Raw genomic sequence first — 12,812 nt, 5'->3', positions numbered from 1 at the left:
TAAGTGGGGAAAGAGGTGGGGTGGGATGAATTGGGGTATTGGGGCTAACACATATACACTATTATGTATAAAATAGCTACCTGATGAGAACCTACTGCATGGCACGGCAAGCTCTACTCAGTGCTCTATGGTGACCTGAGAAGGGAAGGAAATCCATAAAAGAGAGGATATGTGTATATGTATGGCTGAATCATTTTGCTGTGCAGCAAAAAGTAACACAGAATTGTAAAGCAACTACACTGCAATAAAAATTTTAAAAAAAGGAATGTGGAGATGTTTGGACTTTTCAGAGTCATTAGAGAGTCACCAGGAAAAGCCCGAGAAAACTGTGGTAATAAAGAGACTCTGTAGCTAAAATGTAAGATGCCTAGAAGAGGGAGGAAGTTGTGTATGCTTCTTTCATGCCTGAAGTCCGAGCTTCTGCCTTATTTACCCAGCACAGGTGAGAAGCCTAAGGACCATGCATTCCAAGAAGTCATAGGCATTGAGACGTGGTTGTAGACACTTTCCTATTCTATCTTTGTGTGCGTTAGTTTCTCAGTAATGTCTGACTCTTTTGTGATCCCATGGACTGTAGCCCATCAGGCTCCTCTGTCCACGGGGATTCTCCAAGCAAGAAAACTGGAGCCATTCCCTTCTCTAGGGGATCTTCCCAACCCAGGGATCAAACCCAGGTCTCCTGCCTCACAAGCAGATCCTTTACCATCAGAGCCACCAGGCAAAGGCTCACTTCTATCTTTAAATCAACCCAAAAGTTAGACATTTGTGATGGGGAAATGGGTCCAAATATTTAACCCCACTGATACTCTAACACAGAGTACAGGGAAGCCAGTGAAATCTCAGCTGCACACCTTAGCCCTGAGAATGTTCAGAACCAGAATTCTGCAAGGCAGGATGCCTCTTTCTCCTCCTGACACTTGAAACCAGCGCACCCGGGTTATAAGTACCACCACTTACTCGGCTGTCCTGTGGCAGTTAGACGCACATGCCTGCCATTCAGAGTTTTGGAGTGTGCGCTGACATTTGTGTGTGTGTGTGAAGATAAACGGGCGCTGGTTTCAATGCAAAGTGTCATATAGGGGCCCTGCTGGTATGCTGTCAGGAGCCTGACAGTAAAGCCCAAGGGATGGAGTATGGCCCTTGGACTCACTCACTTGTGGACCTGTTCAGGTTGCAATCTATTTTCAGTCTACGATTGTCTTTTTAACGGAGGGGCAGAATCTTTTATTGAAATAGAGCATTGAATCAAATCCACAACTATTAACCGCTACTGCTATTGCTAAGTCGCTTCAGTCGTGTCCGACTCTGTGCGACCCCATAGACGGCAGCCCACCAGGCTCCCCTGTCCCTGGGATTCTCCAGGCAAGAACACTGGAATGGGTTGCCATTTCCTCCTCCAACGCATGAAAGGGAAAAGTGACAGTGAAGTTGCTCAGTCGTGTCCGACTCTTTGCGACCCCATGGACTGCAGCCCACCAGGCTCCTCCATCCATGGGATTCTCCAGGCAAGAGCACTGGAGTGGGGTGCCATTGCCTTCTCTCACTATTAAAGAGATGACCAATTTTGTGGAGGGATTTTTTTATCCCCTCAAAATACAAATCTTTTCTCTGATTGTTATAAAAATTTTGTTATAAATAATAAAATTGTGTTCTAAACAATAAAAAAATTGTTATAAAAATTTGCATTTTTAAGAGGGGAAAGAATTAGAAGATGACAGTAAACCATAGCGAACCTAGAGGAAAAAAGGAGAGATGCTGTAGTCATCTTATTGGGGGAAATGTAGGAAACTGTAACTCAGAAACTAAGACTATTTGAGGGCATCAAATACATAGATGCAGACCCCTGAACGAAGGCATGCCCTGAACAGGTCAGAGAGACACCAACCCCAATACCTCAGCAGAAAAAGCAACCCTGGCGGGTTGTCTGCAGAACTACCCTGATGGCTGCATGCTGCTCCCGCCACTAATTAGGGTTGAAAACTGGGATGACTTTGACTTGTCTTTCCCTACAGCAGACACACGGTCAATTCCACCACTGTTTTTCAGACCACGGCATTTGGCACTTTTCACCTTTGTTTGCAAGCTTTTACTTGAACCGTTTGATGGTCATTTGATTTAACCATAAAGGTGAATTGGGCAGAGATTGTGGTCTTCTTAGTAACTCATCACACAGGTGAAGGACCTGAGCACCACACCCAGCTGCAAACTGTCACCTGCCTTCTCCTGACTGTGGACTCCTTGGGGACAGGCTGGCCTGGCCTGGTTAAACTGCCTCTGCCCAGACTAGGGGAAACCTGGTTAAATGGTCTGATTATTTTCTTGCTTCATAAGAGTCAGACTGCCTGGATTCAAATCCTGGCTCTATCACTTTGTAGCTCTGTGAGTTCTGGCAACTTATCGAACCTTAGTGACCCATATAGGCCATGGGGATAATAGTAGGGTTATTATAGGAAGCACATTCGGTGATATATGCAAAGCACTTAGTACAATGCCTCTTCGTAGGAAAGCACCTAATAAATTTTAGTTGCTGTCATAATGAAGCACTTGCCCTATTTTCCCAAAGCCATTTTAGCCAGATCAAATCTGTACGAAAAAGGCTATTGCCCGTGAAGTTTATACTTTCCCGTTTCTAATAATGTCAGCTTCCAACGATTTATGTAAGATCATTCATATGTATTAACTCAACTTGGAAATGTTGGCTATTTTGTCTTTCTTCAGAAAAGCTTATGTGAGGATAAAATCCCATCACTTGCATTAATACGTATCACCATTGATGTGTATCCTGTAGATTCCTAATGTCTATTTTATGCATGTGTGAAACCAAACCATGTAAAAGCAGAATTTAGGCGTTCCTGCCAAAAGGAAGTGAATTAAAAGGAGAAGCAGAGCCTTTGCGAGGAGAAAATTGTCCTATCTCTCAGCCAGTGTCAGAATGTGGAAATGTTTACAAAATGCTCATTAAAAGAAAAGAGGATTGCAAGATAGAAACAAAATCTGGTGCGCAGTTTACACTAGGGAGATAAGAAAGGCTAGGCCCCTATGGGGGATTTGTTATCCAATTACTGCAACCTGATTTTTTGGTTGGGGGGGAGAGGAAGAGTGGTAAGGGGGAGGGGGAGAGAGGGGAAGTTTCCAAACTTGTCTCCAGTGACACGAGACATTTATGCTCCGCGAGATAAAACTGCCACTTAGAGCCCCAGGAGCGCTAAACCTTCCTGGGTTGGCCTGGGGGCTGGAGCAGAGTCATGGGTTCCGTGGTCCTGCAGCTGTGCACTCTCTCCTGCCTGCTGGTTCACTCGGTTTCTGGCAACCCTATCATGAGTCTGGAGCAGTCACCCCTGGAAGAAGACATGCCCCTCTTCGACGATGTCTTCTCAGAGCAAGATGGTGTAGACTTCAACACACTGCTACAGAGCATGAAGAATGAGTTTCTCAAGACATTGAACCTGTCTGACATCCCCATGCAGGACTCGGCCAAGGTTGACCCACCAGAGTACATGCTGGAGCTCTACAACAAATTCGCGACAGATCGCACCTCCATGCCATCGGCTAACATCATCAGGAGTTTCAAGAATGAAGGTAAGTGGAGATTTTACTGATTAAATTTGGCTTCGAGTCTTCAGAAGTGGTTGGGTAAATTTACAATGCGTGGAAATAATACAGCTAAGAATGAAGACATCTATATAGGGGTATGTGTACACAGATATTCCAAAGCAATGCACATTTTGGTCTATACTATTTTTATGGTCATTTTCCAGATAGTACTAAAAGGTATTAAAGAATAGCTTTTTAATCCAGTGCCATAAAATGTCTACCATTTCACTATCATAATTGGCTCTTTGAAAAATTTCAATTTTGACAGCAGGTAAAAAAAATATTAATGTTGGTCTACCACTACACCTTTGTCATTTTCCAGATAGGCCTCAGTCCCATTTGGCTTTTAATTGACTCCAGGTTTGTGAACTTCTACTTCAAATGAAAAGGTTGAAAAAAAGACAAAATACAGAGTTGTGATTTGTGTTTCACTCAAACTTTGACTGAGTTTTCATTTTGTGACTTGATGTAAAAAATATTCAAACAGGATGGAAACTTACATTTTAGAGATTCTTCCTAAATTTTTGTTTTGTTTGATGTAACATGTAGATCCTTGAGGGCTCAGTGGTAAAGAATCTGCCTGTAATGTAGGCGATGTGGGTTCAGTCCCTGGGTGGGAAAGATGCCCTGGAGGAGGGCACAGGAACCCACTCCAGTATTCTTATCTGGAGAATCTCATGGACAGAGAAGCCTGGCGGGCTGCAGTCCCTAGTGTTGCAAAGAGTCCGACACGACTGAAGCGACTGAGCATGCATGTGTGTATATCCTCGAAGCACTGGTTATAGTTTCCAGGAAGTGTGCATGCCCAATTAATGATTCAGCTTATTCTGTGTCTTTATGAAGAACAATGCACAAACTTTAAATATCATGGGAAAAGTGTGTTTTCTCCCTCTAGATCTTTATTCAGTACTAAATCTAATGACCTAGAAAGTTAATCCTTTGTTTAATATGGTGCAAGTAATCAAAAAAAAATTTTTTTTTTCTAGAATCTTTGCTAAAAGCTGTGGGTCCAAAAAACCTAATTCTCTCATATTTACCAATTATTCTTTTATAGTCATTAACCAGGTACAAAAGACGGTTTAGGTAGATGTTGGCCAAATGTTCTTGAAAGTGAACAGGTAGTAGCAAAACAGGTAGTAGCTCAGAATTTGGATTTTTGAGACAGAGTTGACTTAATAGATGTGGATATTTAGTTTAATTTTTCTGAATCCCAATTTTTCCTCATCTGTAAATTGAGAATAATATACCTACATAGCGGGCTTCCCAAATGGGGCTGCTGCTGCTGCTGCTGCTGCTAAGTCGCTTCAGTCGTGTCCGACTCTGTGCGACCCCATACATGGCAGCCACCAGGCACTAGTGGTAAAGAACCCACCTGCCAATGCAGGAGACTTAAGAGACATGGGTTCAATCCCTGTGTCAGGAAGATCTCCTAGAGGAGGGCATGGCAATCCACTCCAGTATTCTTGCCTGGAGAACCCCATGGACAGAGGAGCTGGTGAGCTACAATCCACAGGGTTGCAAAGAGTCCGACACAACTGAAGTGACTTAGCAGACACGCATACATACATATAACACATTGAGCAATTTCACAAAGAGGTCATGAGTAAGAAAGTACACAATTGCTATGAAGTTCTGAATGTCAGTTATTGCTAATGAATTCCTCAAATTCTAGGCATTGGAGGAAGTATTGAATAGGTATTGCTCAGTCCTGGAGAAACTATTTGGTTTAAAATGTAGGTGACTGCCAGTTTCAAATATTTAGTAACATTGGAAATGAGACTTCATAACATTTAGCAACATAATGACAATGACAAGTTGACACTACAGATTCATTTTGGGTCAGTCTGGATTGAAAATAAACAACCTCCTTCTCTATGAAAACTTCCTAATGTTTCTGATTACTAATCCCTGGGCAGCTGGCTCAGAATGTGGGTGGAAAAGTGTTCGCATCCCTGGGGAAAAAGTTTTTTCAGTTCTTACTTCTGTGGAGGATTTGGATGATCTAGGTCAGGAAGTGAAGTTTTCAGAGCTTCTTATTACTGAAGATCAGCGAGGGTGGGAGCAAACCTCTCCGTGAACGCCTCTGTCAGTCCTCGGGTGAAAATGCACAGCCCGAGGTCATGAACCCCGCACTGCGCTCACCCTGTTGGCTGTTATTATCTTTCTTTGATTTTCTGCGTTTGCTCAGTGCAACTTCCTAGGAGGCAAAGACCAACAGAACAAAATAAAATTTCCTCTACATCTAACCAATCAGGGAAAAACAAGAGCCCCTTCCAAGGTGGAAAAACACAACTTTATTTCCTACCACTGCTTTGACCTCATCTTGGAGAAGTCAGTTCTCTGCATTGAGGCTTGATTTCTTCCAGAATCAGATGAACAGAAGAGCAATACAAGCATTATAGAATCATTGCAAGAGCTAGATAAAACAGTTTGCAAAACACCTGGCACAGGAAATTTGCTCAACAAACCCTAGTTCCCTTGCCTGAAATATAACACCATTTTTATAACTATACTTGCACAAGCACAGTGAATGTATTTTTTTATACCAGCTCTATTGACGCATAATTGACATACAATAAACTTCATATATCTAAAGTGTATAATTTAACAGGTTTTGACTTCTGTAAACATCCATCGGGACCATCATCACCATCCAGATAGTGTGACCATATGCATCATCAGTGAAAGTTCCTTTGTGCTTCTCTGTAAACACTTCCTCCCACAACAGTGAGCTTTTATTATGTCCATTTTTTAAATGGATGGAACACTAGTCTATTTCCCTATTTTGGGTTTTCTCATGTTTCCTGTCCAAGGGGAGTGAAGCTTCCTCCATTCCTATGGTGGGGTGGGGGGAGGCGTACAACTACCAAATTGCTTGATATATTAAGGACACTTACCGTGCCCGTAATCAGTTTGGTTTGATGCCCAGAATCATCAACTCATCAATATTTTTTTAAGTGCTATCTCCATCACAGTAGATTAGGGGCATAGAAGGGAATTTAAATTGTGGTATCTGACAGTAGGATGTCAATCTATTAATAGTCGGGAGGATCTACTTATAAAGACAACTGAGAAACAAGGACTCAAATGGCAAGGTCAAAGGAGAGATAGACAGAGTAAGTACTCAAGTTACTCAGAAGGGAGTGGGCTTCCAGATAGGGAGGTGAGGAGAGGAGGGTCCTGCAGGGAGGGGTCACAGCTAGATAGGTGGAAAAGAGAGAGTAGACCTTTTCAAGGGTCAGAAGAACATATCTGAAGGTGCAATAGACACTAAAGCAAAGAAGTGTTTGGGCAAGTAGTGAAGATATCAGTCTACTTTAAATAAGAGACTTTGTTTAAAAGATTTGTTTAATCTTTCAATGAATATTAATTGATAAATTGCAATATTCCATGCTGCTGGCGAAGAATGGGAGCTATGACCGGGTCAACAGATTAAGACCTAATTACAGTCTAGTTTAGAGAGCCATGCTAGAAAGTCTACATTCATTCCATTCACCTGTAGTTCTCACTGGTGGTGTATGAGAAGATTTGGGGTGGTACCCAGAGGAAGCTGTAAATCATGTGAAATCATTATTTATTTTTGTTAATGTGGATTGAAAAAAAAATCCACGTAACTATCATCTCAAACCTCTCATTTCAAGAATAGAGCTGCTTAGGACAAGTCTAAAAGTTAGTATGAAAACAATAAAATCAAATTAAATATTAAAAAATACAATCTGGCATAGGGACCTAACCGAAACATTGAACTGGATATACAAATGGGAAAAGGTTGCCAAAGATGATGGAGATCCCCTCAGATGGTGATTCTGAACATTTTTGGCATCATGGAACACTTTGATTGAAGACAGATGCCTTTAGGGATTCATCACAGACAGGTGCTACCTGGGGCAAACTACTTCCCCGGTGGCTCAGATGGTAAAGAGTCTGCCTGCAATGTGGGAGACTGGGGTTCGATTCCTGAATCGGGAAGATCCCCTGGAGAAGGAAATGGTAGCCCACTCCAGTATTTTTGCCTGGAAAATCCCATGGACAAAGGAGCTTGGGGGGCTATAATCCATGGGGTTGCAAAGAGTTGGACATGACTGAGCAACTAACACACAAGTGTACAAGATTTGGACACCTATAAAATTCGCATATAGGGAGTCAACATGATAATATCTGGAGGTGTGCTTCTAAGACTAAGGGACCTTTAAAGTTTTATTTCATAAACATTCTGAATGTTTCCTATGTGCACAAAATCAAGGGCAAAATTAAGGCAACCAGTTCGCCCTCAAGGTTCATTTTCCCCCATCCCTCCTTACAAAGGACCACACACTCCAGATTCAACTGCGGTGACTCCCTTAGTGTTATGGCTATCTTGTTGAACTTGTTAGGCTTTGGTGTCTAGAGCAGGGGTCAGCAATTTTTTTTCCTGTAAAGGGCCAGATAAGTAAATATTTTAAGTTTTGTGGGCTGTATGATCTCTGTTGAGACTATTTAACTCTGCCATTGTAGTGCGACAGTAGCCACAAACATAATGTAGAAATGAACAGTATAGTATAGTGAAAGCCGCTCAGTTATGTCAGACTCTTTGCAACCCCATGGATATAGTCCATGGAATTCTCCAGGCCAGAATACTGGAGTGGGTAGCCTTTTCCTTCTCCAGGGAATCTGGAATCTTCCCAATCCAGGGATCGAACTCAGGTCTCCTGCATTGCAGGTGGATTCTTTATCAACTATCAATCAGGGTGAACTTTATTTCCAAAAACAGGTGGGGCAGGACTCCCCTTGTGGTCCAATGGTTAAGAATCCACCCTCCAATGCAGGAGGTGGGGGTTCAGTCCCTGGTCAGGGAACTAAGATCCCATATGCCTGCAGCCAAGTTTAAAAAACAAACAGATGACAGGGCCAATTTGGTCATGAGCTAGGTTTACAAACCCCTGGTCTAAATGGATGTTTTTCTGGAAGGCCCTGACTATGTGAAGGACTCCATCCATAAGTACAAATATGAAAAGCCATGACAACCTCATCTCTGAAAAGCTTCAAGCAAAGAACAACCACATACAGCTCATTTGATAACTCCTCATTGGTTAGAAAAGTTTTGCCTGCACAATCTCCAAGGACCCTCCCAGTTTTGTGATTCTGTGACTCATAAGCTATGGGGGCCCTCCCAGTTTTGTAATTCTGTGACTCATAAGCTATGGGAACCAGGCTGGGTGTATCTTCTTTCATTCATTAGGGGGCCAGTTTCCATTTTAGTCTTGGCAGCTTAAGGTGGTCTAGCAGTCAATACTTTCTCTTAGAGAATGCCAACACTGTGTTTGTTTTCACTGATTTTCCTTCATTCTCTCTGTGTGGAGAGAATGGACAGGCACTCTTATTGCATAAATAAGCATCTGTTTTTCTCTGCTACGTGCTGCAAATCTGATTTATTTTTTGTTTTTTTTTTTTTTCCAGATCTGTTTTCCCAACCAGCCAGTTTTAACGGACTCCGAAAATACCCTCTCCTCTTCAATGTATCCATCCCTCACCATGAAGACATCATCATGGCTGAACTCAGGTTGTACACCCTGGTGCAAAGAGACCGCCTTATATATGAAGGAGTGGACCGAAAAATCACCATTTTTGAAGTACTTGAGAGCAAAGAGGACCATGAAGGGGAAAGAAACATGCTGGTCTTGGTGTCAGGGGAGATCTACGGAACCAACAGTGAGTGGGAGACTTTTGATGTCACGGATGCCATCAGGCATTGGCAAAAGTCAGGCTCATCCACCCACCAGCTGGAGGTCCACATTGAGAGCAAACACGAAATGGAGGACACACTTGGCAGGGGACAGCTGGAAATAGACACTAGTGCCCGGAATAAGCACGATCCTTTGCTTGTCGTGTTTTCTGATGACCAAAGCAGTGAGAAGGAGCGGAAAGAGGAACTGGATGAAATGATCGCCCATGAGCAATTCCCAGAGATGGACAACCTGGATTTGGACGGTTATTCCAACGGACCTGGGGAAGAGGCTTTGCTGCAGATGAGATCGAATATCATCTATGACTCCACTGCCCGCATCAGAAGGAATGCAAAAGGAAACTACTGCAAGAGGACCCCGCTCTACATCGACTTCAAGGAGATTGGCTGGGACTCCTGGATCATCGCTCCACCTGGATATGAAGCCTATGAATGTCGTGGTGTTTGCAACTACCCCCTGGCAGAGCATCTCACCCCCACAAAGCATGCGATTATCCAGGCCTTGGTCCACCTCAAGAATTCCCAGAAGGCTTCCAAAGCCTGCTGTGTGCCCACCAAGCTCGAGCCCATCTCCATCCTCTATTTAGATAAGGGCGTCGTCACCTACAAGTTTAAATATGAGGGCATGGCTGTCTCTGAATGTGGCTGTAGATAGGAGAGGAATCCTGTGGCTTATTTAATAACTGTAAATGTGTATATTTTGTGTTCCTATTTAATGAGATTATTTAATAAGGGTGTACAGATAATAGAGGCTTGCTGCCTTAGGGAATTTGACAGGTGGGTTTGTTGTAGGAAATCCATGTTTTACTCTACAGTCGAGTCCCTTCCAATCTATTTTTCTTTGGACTTACCATGTCCTGGCAATGCCATCTCTAACAGCAAGGGGCAAGCCCACACTACTTGCCTTCTATGTCAATTTGAAAGGAACACCGCTAAGCAGAAATACAGTGTCAAGAGAGGTAGATATTTGTGTATGTATATGTGTACATAGATAAGCTTATCAACCCTTTTGGATCTATAGGAGCAGATTCTACTCACATGCACCATCAAATGTGTATATCTTAAAAGCCAGTGGGAAGGTCTCAGTCACCTCTTCTCTGAGTAGGATTTACATCAAGATAAATTGCACCAGGAATTTAACCATCCTAGAGCTATTACATCTCTTCAGTACTCTTGGAACTCTAGATGCAGCTTTGGTGAGTTGAATTTCTGTCATTACTCAGAGCAGCAAGGCCTGGCAAAGAGGCTGTACATTTGAGGGGAGGGCTTGTTTGATACAGAAACCAAAGGCCTTCAAAGGGCAGTGGCCTTAAGGGACAATAGCAAGGAAGGAGCCCATGGGAGACTAGTGTGCTTTCGAAGGTGATGCCTTGTCAAGAAAGGAAAGCAGGGGACTTCGTCTGTTCCTGAGGTGATAGAAGATTCAAGGCCTTGTGTGTTGGCCTTTATGGCTACAGAGGGTGTGGGAGGTGGGAGAGGCTCCTAGGGGAGGAGGGGCAAAGAATAGAGATGTCCCAGGACTGTTTGTAACAGTATGCTGCTGCTAAGTCACTTCAGTCGTGTCCGACTCTGTGCGACCCCATAGACGGCAGCCCACCAGGCTCCCCCATCCCTGGGATTCTCCAGGCAAGAACACTGGAGTGGGTTGCCATTTCCTTCTCCAATGCAGGAAAGTGAAAAGTGAAAGTGAAGTCGCTCAGTCGTGTCCAACCCTCAGCGACCCCATGGATTGCAGCCTACCAGGCTCCTCTGTCCATGGGATTTTCCAGGCAGGAATAATAAGCAGGTCTAATTGGATAGTTAAATATTTTGGACAAAATAAAATCATCAAAGACCAAGAGAAGGAAATATCAGAAGGGATCTGTTTGTGGGACTCTTCACTTTTACTCTTTTCGTCACATTTTCCTCTTTGCCTCTGAACTTCTGCTCTTGCTTTTTCCCACCTTCTCACTTCCGTCTCTCTTTCTGCCCAGCACCTTGAGTCCTTCTTCCATTCCTGTGTTCCCGTCTTCACTGGCCTTCATTGCCCCTGCTGTGAGCTGAAAGAGGACGCCTAAAAAGCATTTGCTGTTAGGATAGGAGTTAGTGCCTTATGCCGAGATTTCCCCCTGATATTTTAGTTGAATTGCTAATATATAAGATTTTTGTTCATGAAGAATACTCAAGTGTAAGAAAAAGAGAACCAGAGTCAAAATGAATACACTTAAACAAATGAGGTAGTAAACAGATACACAACCAAATGACTCGAAAGCCAAGCTGGAATTTAGAAATCAGCTATGGCAGAAACCCGGGGCCTTCCCTTCCTTCTCCCGCTGCAGTCTTTCCATTTTGCCAGGATGAAGGGGCTGGGAAGTTGTTTCTGATGGGAATTGTCTGGGAGGTCTGCCCAGTAGTTGGCCAGTTGGAAGGATATTTGGGACTCTGACTTTGGTCCCAGCCCCTCGTGCAGGACCACAGGTGCTGTGCAGGCAGAACCATGACAGAATCGTTCCGACACCTCCAGGCAGACGACAGGGATGGTCCAAGCTAGAACTGGAAATGTGGTTACCCCACCTTCACCCAACTGAATACTTCTTTAAGAAGTTTTGCACTTTTTTTTTTTTAAACCTTGGGAAGCCATCAGCCTTCCTTTGACAAAACCCTGGGTTCATAAAACTCATCTTGCACTAGAAAATGGAGGCAAGGGAAGCTATTTTGAAGGACATTTTGCCGAATTTGGATCTCAGCTCTGCACATCCATTGTCTGCTGGTGTCCAGAGGGTGAGTCCTGGAGAATTCATTGGCCCTGGAAAAATGGAGTTTTGGCCATCAGTGGGTATACGGTGACTGACAATTTGAGACAGCTAGGCAACTCAGAATTATTCAATGATGGAATGCCTTCTACCTAAAATGGTGTGCTTGTGTGTGTGTGTGTGTGTGTGTGTATGTGTGTATGTGTGTAACTGGCTTTATATAGCCAAGCTTAGTACCCTTTGTCGGAGAAGGCAATGGCACCACACTCCAGTACTCTTGCCTGGAAAATCCCATGGATGGAGGAGCCTGGTGGCTGCAGTCCATGGGGTCGCTGAGGGTTGGACACGACTGAGCGACTTCACTTTCACTTTTCCCTTTCATGCATTGGAGAAGGAAATGGCAACCCACTCCAGTGTTCTTGCCTGGAGAATCCCAGGGATGGGGGAGCCTGGTGGGCTGCCGTCTATGGGGTTGCACAGAGTCAGACACGACTGAAGTGACTTAGCAGCAGCAGCAGCAGTACCCTTTGTGAGAAGGGGTCCATCCTTTCCATTCATGGTACACACCATTTACTCATATACTCTATAGTATTTCTAAAGGACACTGTAATAGACATATGGTAAAACCTTGGTTGAACAGGATTGTTGTAGTTAGATAAAAACCAACCAAGATTTTCTTTATATGGAAAATACATAGGAGGCGTATGCTGGTGAATGCTTATAACCAGCAGTGGTTAGGATGGGAGTGGTGGGAGGGAATAGCT

The 12,812-nt window shown here is 43.6% G+C and overlaps 1 protein-coding gene across 1 annotated transcript; it reads left to right on the top strand.

Annotated features, from left to right (window-relative positions):
* Positions 1-3,142: 3,142 nt before the first annotated feature.
* BMP10 (bone morphogenetic protein 10) lies at positions 3,143-10,907 on the top strand. The gene is made up of 2 exons (XM_045162414.1): positions 3,143-3,579; positions 9,031-10,907. The coding sequence occupies exons 1-2, from the start codon at positions 3,246-3,248 to the stop codon at positions 9,969-9,971; spliced, it is 1,275 nt and encodes a 424-aa protein (XP_045018349.1). The 5' UTR covers positions 3,143-3,245; the 3' UTR covers positions 9,972-10,907.
* Positions 10,908-12,812: the final 1,905 nt, after the last annotated feature.

The sequence above is a fragment of the Bubalus bubalis genome, chromosome 12 (assembly GCF_019923935.1).
Source record: "Bubalus bubalis isolate 160015118507 breed Murrah chromosome 12, NDDB_SH_1, whole genome shotgun sequence".
In the NCBI taxonomy this organism is placed as follows: Eukaryota; Metazoa; Chordata; class Mammalia; order Artiodactyla; family Bovidae; genus Bubalus; species Bubalus bubalis.
The sequence above is the reverse complement of the archived record's forward strand: the minus strand, read 5'-3'. Positions and strand labels throughout refer to the sequence as shown.